Genomic DNA, 10,830 nt, shown 5'->3' with positions numbered 1-10,830 from the left:
TCGACAGTTACTACACATTTTTAACACGAAGCGATATGAAATAGTTTCGATATGAATAACGCGAATTTGTATTTTTAAATGAAGTCCTCGTAGCCGTTGTCGTCCTCGTTTCGTAAGCTCCCTATTATAGGGAGCTTAAGATTTTACTACGACAGCAACAACAAGGCCCAGTAATACGGGCAACATTTTCGTGCAACTTGTCGCAACAATGTTGAGATAGTTTGTGGGACGTGTTACCACTTTCTTGCGCAACAAATTTTCATGTTGCAAAAAAGTAAAAGCGACGTCTACTTTTTGCAACAAAATGATTTGTTGCGCAAGAAGGTGGTAATACGCGCAACAAACCATCACCATTGATTTTGGGTTCACGTCTTGTTGTTTTCCTGGCTCCACAGCTATGATGCCGGGGTACCAGGCCACTGATTCCGAGAATGCTTATGATAATTTTTTTTAGGTTTTTTTTTTTTTCAATCCGACCGACCGACCGACCCAATATCAGAAAACGCATTCGACGGTAAACAGTGCTTTTTTTGAACTAGGGGATGACATGAGCGGCTTTCCATTCTGAGCGGTCTACCCCCGCCTGCAAAGAGATATTAATAATTGCAGACAGGGGGATGCTCGCCCAATCCTAATAGAGTACCTTTGTTGAATGTATTAAAATTTGCGAAATTACAAGGACTACTTACGGTCCTCAAACGTTGTTGCATTCAGTAGTCTTGAAGCATTTCCCGGCTCTGTAGTTTTCCCTCTCACTTTGACGTAATAGGTGGTAAATTTTCTCAAATCAGTCAATAGTCTCTGAAAAGTACTTCCTGTGACTTGAGCTGTTGTTTCCTGGTCATGTTCTTGTTGTCCATAATATATTATGTAATTGGTTATTTCTCCATATTGCAAAGCTGGTTCCTTCCATGATACAAGAATGGATGTAGATGATTTGGCCAGGAGCATCACATCCCGTGGCTGACTAGGACCTAGAACATACATTTAACAAACATATGGTCATCCTGTTGGTTTGAAATTTTGTTACTCCTTAACAATAACAATAGGACATTTGCATGATGACGCCATTTGACTACAAGTACCAGAATCCTTCAGGTTTCGCTTGTCTCATGTTAATTAGAGCTATTGTTATTTTTACCCCACTGGGAATACAAAATTTAAATATGAAAAGAAAAACAAACTGAGTTGTGGTAGTTGTAGTCAAATGACGCCATCGTGAAAATTGCCTATTGCAAGAATATCTCTTGTCAACATTTCACTCCAAGTATACAATAACTGATTAAAATATTGCATTAATGTATTTCAGTGGCCTTTGTGTCAATATTAAGAGCCTTTTACACCTCCATAACTTTGCACCTGAAGACTCGGAACGTATAATAATCAGAGCTCAAATGCCACCACTGACAAAGACATTACAATCGGATCAAGGCCACCCTGCTTCGTACGGAAAACTGTTTAAGAGAGTCTTCAGTAATAGACCATTTTACAGTTCTAGCTAAGTTACCTGGCCTACGGATGGAAGCGAGGCTGCCGGTGACCCTGTTTTGATACAAACCTCCGTGCTTTTGTAATGTTAATACGGACTAATTAGAATTACAACAACACAATTTGCATGATAAAAGCAGTGGGGGCTGTATCAATGCAAGGTCACCGGCAGCCTCGCAGCCATTCATAGGCTAGGTCGCAGAGCAAACAACTGTAAAATGGCCTATTCTGGGCTGAACCTAAAAGCCAAACTCATGGTCTACCGTGCTGTAGTCATCTCTACCTTACTTCATGCATGTCAAACAAGGGTCCTCTACGGAAGAGACATTTCAAAACTTGAACGATTCGTCAAATTCTGCGAATCAAGTGACAATCCCGAGTTACTAACAACAAAGTCAACATTCAAGTAGGTATGGAAAGCCTCGAGGCCATCATTACCCCACATAGACTAAGATGGGCTGGACATCTTGCCAGAATGCCAGACTCATGCCTTCTCAAACAAATCCTCTTCTCAACTTGCATCTGGCAAAAGACCACGAGGTGCCCCAAAAGGACACCACAAAGACCAGCTCAAGGCTACCTTGAAGACGACCGACACAGCCAGTTCGGAGATGGAAGATGGAGATAATTTGCACCACTACTTATTACTTTCGCGTTGGCCTGCTTCTGGAGATTTCTAACGCTTAGTAGCAAGTGACGTGTCAAGTACAGGCTAACGCACACCTCTTTGGAATGACCGATTGAGTAGAATGCTCAGAAGGAACCACCCACGTGCAACATTGTTTTACAATTATTACATTTTATGACATTTTCATGAAACCAGTATCAACAGCGTGAATGTAAGTGTTTAGATACCTTTTTGAAGTGTTTTCACTTCACGACATGGGTCCATCAATGGTGACCTTCCAACCTTGGTATAGCCTGCTATTTTAATGCAGTAGATGGTGAAAGGTTTCAGTCCGCCAATTAAAGCACTCGTTTGACTTGCAGTTGCATTCTTACTGAAATTTTCAGATTGGCCTTTCTCATTGTAAAACACTGAGTAACCAATAATAATGCCATTTTGGTCCTTTTGTGGTATTTCCTCCCAGACAACTCTAATGGTGTGAGCATCCTCTGCTTTTGTTCCATCTCGCCCTTTCTTGATGACTGGATCAGAGCTGGGAGCTATTTATAAAACACAAACCAAAAAGGTGACCAAAAATCATTCTTTTATATGTACTTTTTCTTAAACTACTTTGCAGTTCATCAAATTTCCTATTTTGCACTTCACATTCTTATGAAACCTGCCTTTCTTTTAAACATTTTAGTAATTTCATGCACATTTTATTAAACATCGCGGACTCCACTGGTGCCGTTTTTATTGTCATTGCTAAAACAATTAGAGTCACCTGAGGAACTTCCTGCAGAACTCTTAAGAAAAATCGGCAGTAAGAGGGACCGGTCTCCCAAACAAGGGAGCAAAATCAACAACAGGAGGTAACAAAACAAATTAGGCCTGAAGTTAATTGGTTACACGCAAGGTACGCTCACGCATACAGTAGCCAAGAAAAAAAAGAAGGGCTAATTCGTTGGGGAATGTCCAATGGATGATTAGGCCATACTGCTTCTGTAGCTTGGTAGGATCACTGAAAAGGTCAAAATTGGAGGAAGAGGAGGAGGAGGAACAAAATTTTTTGTCAGATTAAGTGCGCTTCACAAAAATGTTAAATACAGGTTATTGGTTTGTTAACAGGTGACAGTGGAAGACCTACTCAGTACCCTTATACATGTATGTATCTGCCTTGACAAAAGAAGAGGAATAAGCATCTTTATTCTGACCAATAATTTTAAACTCAGTTTCTTTAAATATAATCGTTATTTGAACAATCTACTTTAGCAAGGAGGGAGGGGTGAGGGAAGTCAAACTACACCAGTCAAGTTGAGACACACGGCTAAACTCTTCTTGAAAATCCATAAGCTCTGACAGGTCATACTTATCAAGGTCTCACCGTCTTCGAGTGTTGTGGCTTGTTTAGTGCCCGATGGATTTCCAGAAACATTGGTTTCAGCAATCACTTGAACAGAGTAGAGTGTATTTTCATCCAAAGATGTTAGGCGGTATTTAGTTTCTGTTGTATAAACATGAGAATCAATCCCTTTTTTGCCATATGAGACAACATAACGTGTGATGTTTCCATTTTTTGTTTCAGGCTCATCCCAACTTGCTTTAATTGAAGTAGATGAAACTACATGCAGCTGTAGGTTCCTGGGAGGGGATGGAGCTGGAAAAAAAAAGATATTCAATATCTTCAATATCCTGACAATGCATGTGTTCCATTCGTTTTGCATTAATTATTTCTTAAGTCATCACCCTGTGGTGTACTCATTCAACGACTAAGGAAAAAGGTAAAGTAAGTAAATTAAGAACCAATCACACAAGGAGCAATACGAACTTGACACCATGGGGCTAAATGTAATTAGAAGCAATCGTCATAAAGATGATGATTATAATTATTAGGAAACCCAGCCTGAGAAGACAATTAATTAATGCAAACCAACTAAGGGTATTTAAATATGCTATCGTTTTCAGCATCATTTTTATACTTTATTCAACGTTTTTTTAACCAGAGAATAAGTCCTTTTTAAACTTTACATCAGACATCCTGAAGGGTCATTGAGGCTTACTCAAGAATTTATGTACCAATGTCTGCATGTGCAACTTTCAAATCTACATCGTATAGCTGGTACATGGTGATACAAAGATCTGTGCAACGAGTTTTTTTTTCAATGTGTACATTGACATGTAAGTTACTCACATCTATTGGCACAACACCCGCTCTGTGGACTCTGGATATCCGAGTTTATTTTTTTACATGTCAGCTGCATTTAAGGCTGGCTGAGATAATCGAATGTTACTCAAACATATCACCAACTAACATCAACCACGTGTAAGATAGAGAGATGATCAACAAGAGCAAATTCCATTCTTATCAGTTACCAGTTACCAGTTACCAAATACTTATTGAATACAAAGCTGCTGATTTCCATATCATTAAAATAATGATAAAAACTCTTACTGTTGTGCAATAATAGGCCATTTTCGATGTATTAAATATTCAGCTTGAAAGTGAGGCAGTGAGGACAAAGACAATAGAAACACGTGGGAATTAATGTGAAAAATATTTTTTTTATAATTTCAAATAAATTAGTCGAAGCTTTTGATTGGTTATCCTGCCGAAAAAAGCGTGTTTTTGTCGGGTTTTGTACAGGGCCAAGGCCAAAAAAGCGAACAAAAACATGAAACAAAGAAACTTGTCGAGTTTCATAACCAGCCTACATCTATTAACTATGATTTAACTTAAAGTTTCCAGGTGCAACAATGAAATTTGCGAAATTTTAAGAATGTTTTAAGAATAAAGCCGAGGCTGAGATCTTGAAAAGGATAGATATAATTTTGTGTGTTGAAACATCTGTAAATACAATACAATTTTAGTATGGGTAATCAAATGGTGACGCGTGAAATTAGGGAATAACTTCACGCGCGTTCTGTCCAAATTCAAATTCATTTCACGGGTATACCATTTGATTAGCTTTTAATAACATGAGTGGCAAATTACTCCTTAATTTTCAAACCTGGACGCCATTTTAGCACTATATGAAAAGTTGCCATGGCAACAATGTAATTTCACATGTGAAATTATAAATTAACGCTGAAATTTCGCGCCAAAATTAAGGAGTAATTTGCCACCCATATTATTATGTTTTTAGCTTAACCGTATAAAATTATTCCTTTCTCGGAACGGCGAAACTAGCCAACAAAACGAAAAAACCTGCACTAGCTATAGCGATGCGATGGAGCATGTGTAACGCGATACAGATCCAGATACCAAACACTTGTAACTGATACCCCAATAAATTTTAAATCGCAAATGTCATAAGCTATAATTTAAGAATAATACAAGAATATTTTCAACCTAAAATCGGCAGAAAAATAAGAATATTCAGCCTGGGCCGGAAAAACAACATCCTTATATAAAAAAAAAAGTGTATACAATTCTAGCGGCTGCATTTTGTACTATCAGTAATTTTGATATTAAGTGTTTTGGTAGTCCATACAAGAGACCATTACAATAGTCCAATCTACTCGAGACAAATGCATGTATTAGCTTCTCTGTGGAATCTCTGCTAAGGTATTTTCTCATTCTTCTGATATTATGCAGGTGGAAAAAAGGACTTTTACAAGTCGTAATCACACGTGGCTTCATAATAAACGTATTGACTTGATTTACTTTCATTGTTAATTTCAGTTTACAGTGTCCCCAATTAGCGCTCCAGCGCTAGAACGACTAGACACTTAAATAAAGTTCCTTTCCTTTCCTTGTCAATCCACACTCCAAGATTCCTGAGAGAATCTGTCGAGGAATATACCTCTGCTTCACCAATTCTCAACGTACTGATACTAACTTTTCGAACCTGAGCATTAGTACCTAGCAAAACAAACTCAATTGTATCATCATTGATAAGTAGTCTGTCCCATATCATCCACTTTCGAATTTCATGTAGACATTCTTCCATAGCCGCTATAGCGTTTTTTTTATGCAGTAATATCATCTGGCTTGAACTCTAGAAACATCTGCGTATCGTCAGCATAACAGTGTACACTTGGTAGATATTGCTTAATGATAGTAAACCGCTAGTATAGCTTATATAGAACAACAACGGTCCAAGACAAGACCATTGTGGAACACCACAATTTAGGTCAAAACGGGACAATTTGCCATTGTCAATGACAATACGCTGAGTTCTATTTGTCAAATAAGATCTTACCCAACTAAGTGCGCTATCCAAGCACTTATGTCCCTCTACTTATGTACATATCTCTATCCAAGATACCAAACCTGTGCTCAAGACGATGTAGTAAAACGTCATGATCCACAGTATCTAACGCAGAACTGCCGCGAGTGAGGTCAAGAAATACTGACCTGGCCTCGGTTGTTCAAAAGGTGGATAACGCTATCCACCGGATAAATCGCTATCCAGCGGACAAATACTAGCAAAACCAATTGAGTTATCCAGTGGATTGTGATTTATCCAGTGGATGCAGTGCTATCCACCCTTCGAACAACTGGGGCCAGAAGAACAACGTGTTGTTTATTCATATGAAGCAAGATATCATTACACACTCGCATCAGTGCAGTTTCAGTGCTATGGAAAGAGCGATACGCCGATTGAAATTCAGGAAATTAGTTGTTAGAAGACATCAATTGAAATATTTGTTGGGCTACTACCTTTTCTGTAATCTTTCAGACTTTGAGAGAAAGGTAAGGTTACTCACAGGAGGATAGGTTATTTTTTCATCAGATCCAGGTTAGATTTTTTCAATTTTGGCTTCACCAAGGCCTCCTTCCAGATTTTAGGGACAATGGCACTACTCAATGATGAGTTGACAATATTAGATATGGATAGTAGAAGTTCATTTATACATTCCTTCACAACTTGTGTTGGAACAGGATCATTATCATCACATGTTTTGCTTGGTGCCTTAATTACTAACTTCTCGGTGTCATCCGTTAAGACAGGTTGGAATACAGTAAACGGTGTTCCAGAGAATGAAGGTTGTAATGAGATAATTCTTTCTCATCTAGTGCCTGTAGACTGTCCAGTTTCAGATGAATGTTCTCAATCTTTTGAATAAAGAACTGTCCGAAATTATTGGCCAAAGAGACGGAGTCATTATGTGAGGGATACCGTTCATCTGAAGAACCACCAAGAATAGTACTAGCAGCTTTAAATAGCTTCCTTTGGTTATCGCTGTTATTATCAATAAACGTTTTGTAAAAATTACGTCTAGCTTAGTCAAGAGCTTTGACAAATAACTCTTTATATATTATTAGGTGAAAGACGTGTTCTTCTCCATACACGTTCACGTTTTCGACGTAGTTGTTTTGCCGTCTTAAGTTCATTATTGAACCACGCAACACAAGGACATACAGTTATGGTCTTAATAATCAAAGGAGCGTGTTTATCGAGTAAATCCGATAAGGTAGTATTATTAAGCAAGTCATTAGATCATCAATAGCTTCTGGTGGTTCTAGGCATACTGTGGTTGATCGAATATCCTTCTTGAAAGACTCAATATCAATGGACTTAATTTTCCTATATCGCACGTCTTTAGTCAATAACGGTTGCTTTTTATCCGTCAGCTTGCATAGTACCATACGAGGGTCTGACATAAAGCAGCCCGATATGGGCGTGGTTAGAACTATATTGTTCAATTCACGAGTTATTATTAAATCCAAAGTGTGACCCGACTCATGTGTTGGTGTTCTTGCATGTTGGGTTAGCGCCATCGATTCCAACAGATCTATAAACTTCACAGTGTCAGCATTATCGTTTACGTCCACATGAATATTCATTTCACCAGTTGTCAAGAGAGGTTCAGTTGACAATACAATGGACTCCAAATAATCCAGAAATTCATCCAGAAAAGTAGACACCGTGACAGTGTGTGTTGAAGAATACGGGGTGCGGGTACGGGATACTTTTCGAGCTTAACAAATTTACATACGTGTGTTGAAATATCATACGGGAGGATTTTTGTGGTAGTGCACTGTAAGCAGCGCATAAGTCACGAAAATAAACAGGCCTGTTGGAAGCGTGCTTGAGTTTCAACAAAATGAGCCCCAAAATCGGCAAAAAATTGTGACGCTGATGAATAATAAAGTAGCTGCTATTCCACAAAAATCCTCCCGTATCACATTTCAACACACGTATGCAAATTTGTTAAGCTCGAAAATTACAAAACATGATAAATTCACAAAAAGTGGAAATTTCACGAAAATCTTTTCCAGCGAAAACTTTATTGAAACAAACAACACATTTGCTATTAGAGGAAGAAAACCCTTCCTATTTCAATTGCGTGCGTGCAAACGAGACACACAATCGGTGTCACAAAGCATATGCAATTAAATAAATTTCTGACAGTTCACATCAAACCCTTTCATTCAAATAATTTTTCACTTTCACATTTCAAATTTTGTTTACCTTTGCAGAGTTGAGTACAAAATGAATGTAACTTGCCAGACAACTTAGATGCGACTTCAGTAAACACTGTGATGCATTTAAGGCGTTCGATTCCTTCAATGTTTGTTAAATCCATAAAAGAATTGCCATTTGATTTCAGTGTTGTATATAATACCAAGTTAGTAAGATATTAGAGGCAAAGCTAACGTAATATCCAACGGCAAAAAATGAAATTGTCGTCGAAGACCATTACTCGTCGCTTTAAAGATTCCAGATATTTATTTTTCACCACCTGTCTTGTTTATCCAATTGACGTTCCATTCTTGAGCTCCATAAGGGTATATTTTGTTTAAAGATGCTCTAAAACGCCATTCGCGTTACAATGACTTTCGACGCCATTGCAGGTTAATAATTAAATGTTCTCCGGTGTGCACCAGAGAAATCTACGCATTACCCCAGCCCCCTCAAACCTAACAATTGCGCACAGAAGACTCTATGCACAAAGACACCACTTAGCAGGGGAGTGACAGGCAAGACTTTTCATGACACAGAAAAACAAAAACAAACAAACGCATGATCTGACTGGATTGCCTATGGCAACCCAGTAACAACATTTCGAGACCAGTTTCAACGTTCCCGAACGAGTTTTGTACCTTTTATCAAAGTTAATCTAGGGACTGGTTACGAAACCCTGGGAATTTCAAAAGCAGGAACAATACGTCGCAATTAGATGTTGAACCGACCGTGACCCTGCACAATCTTTTGTTTTTGGTTCGCAAGTTAATATCGAATAAATTAGTCGAAGCTTTTGATTGGTTATCCTGCCGAAAAAAGCGTGTTTTTGTCGGGTTTTGTGCAGGGTCAAGGCCAAAAAAGCGAACAAAAACATGAAACAAAGAAACTTGTCGAGTTTCATAACCAGCCTACATCTATTAACTATGCTTTTATGTTACACGGTGCAACGTCTGCTGAAACTTTTTTTGCAGCGCCTTCGCACACAAGTTTCAGCTAAAAGTTTCAACGTGTAACTGCGGCTTAAATGCAAATATTTTAGATCTATTGAACTTGCGAGTCTACGGAACTGGCGCTGTCACGCAACGTGTCAACAAATCGTAGTTTGTACAGGGGACCTCCTAAACTGGCATGAACTTTGACACTATGATATCTCAATGAAAAAACGTGGATTTTAGCAATAGACAGAGGCTGAAAGTCGGCTAGTGAAATTATTTATTTAAGTGACGGCGTCGAACGCACTCCCATAATCTTTGATTACCACTAGTTTGCATATATTAATTAGGGGGAGGGGGGGGGGGGGGAATGAAAATAACAATGGCGTTGCTGCAGGCGCTTCCTTCCCCTCTCCCTCGCACTCCCCTCGCTTCGCACGTGAACTTTCCCTTTCCCTTTCCCTCAAGCGCCTCCCACGCAGGCTTCCACACGGAAAAAAAAGAAAAGAAAAAAAAAAACGACTAAATTTAACTCGTTTTCCGACTGATTTCCATATGGCAAACCAATAATAACATTCAAAATACCAAATAATTTCGGCTCGATCGGAGCTGATCGAAGTATGCAAATCGTTACTCCATTTCATTTTAAAACTAAAAATTTTGTTCAAAAGTGGAGGAAATTAAAACGCACGCGTGAGTAAGAAAGGATGTTTTGGGAAACTTCTGGGAATGTTTAAAAACTGTTATAAGCTTAAGCATAACGTCAAGTATATAACTTTATTCATGAACAAACAAGCTCGTTTCCATACGATGCCGAAAAAGGAACGGATAATCATAAACGATTATTGAAAGCTGCTTCCAGGAAACTATAGTTACAAAGAAAACCTGACCCACTCTGAACAATCAAGCACGATGAACCGTCTCGCAACGATAAAAGAAAACGAAACAATGTTACCTGTTTCTTGCGATAATATGTTGTTGACCAGAATTAAAGTCGTCCACAAATAAGAGCATTTCCAAACAAAAAAGGCCATTTTACTTGGAATTTTCTTACCAGACGAGCACTTTTCACCTCTTCAGCAGTAAACACGTACCTCGGTGAAAGAGGACTTTGATTGGCTACCACTCCGACATATGTAGCAAGTGTAGCAAAGAATTTGATTGGTTGACCAAACAATGACCAACAGCAAGCAAGCTATTTGATTGGCTGATTAAGCATACTGAAGCGATCATCTTTCATTAGGGCAATATTGTAACGCACCGCATAAATAAAGATGACCTGCAGCCGGCAGCGGGCCACGAATTCAAATTAACACCTGTAATGAGTGGGCGGAAAAGTCTGTCTGCGACGCAGGCTAAGATAAGAGAGAATTTGTGAAGAAGATGAATT

The 10,830-nt window shown here is 38.7% G+C and overlaps 1 protein-coding gene across 2 annotated transcripts in view; it reads right to left on the bottom strand.

Annotated features, from left to right (window-relative positions):
• The window catches only part of LOC137970913 (receptor-type tyrosine-protein phosphatase alpha-like), a 46,911-nt gene extending 36,386 nt beyond the window's left edge, over positions 1-10,525 (bottom strand). For both annotated transcript variants that reach the window (XM_068817573.1, XM_068817574.1), the window contains exons 1-4: positions 10,396-10,525; positions 3,480-3,752; positions 2,344-2,655; positions 690-974 (exon numbers count right to left, since the gene is read on the bottom strand). In XM_068817573.1, the coding sequence (XP_068673674.1) occupies positions 690-974; positions 2,344-2,655; positions 3,480-3,752; positions 10,396-10,474 (949 nt within the window). In that variant the 5' untranslated portion in view covers positions 10,475-10,525. The remainder of the gene's footprint in view (positions 1-689; positions 975-2,343; positions 2,656-3,479; positions 3,753-10,395) is intronic.
• Between the last annotated feature and the right edge of the window lie 305 nt (positions 10,526-10,830).

Source organism: Montipora foliosa, chromosome 9 (assembly GCF_036669935.1).
Source record: "Montipora foliosa isolate CH-2021 chromosome 9, ASM3666993v2, whole genome shotgun sequence".
In the NCBI taxonomy this organism is placed as follows: Eukaryota; Metazoa; Cnidaria; class Anthozoa; order Scleractinia; family Acroporidae; genus Montipora; species Montipora foliosa.
The sequence above is the reverse complement of the archived record's forward strand: the minus strand, read 5'-3'. Positions and strand labels throughout refer to the sequence as shown.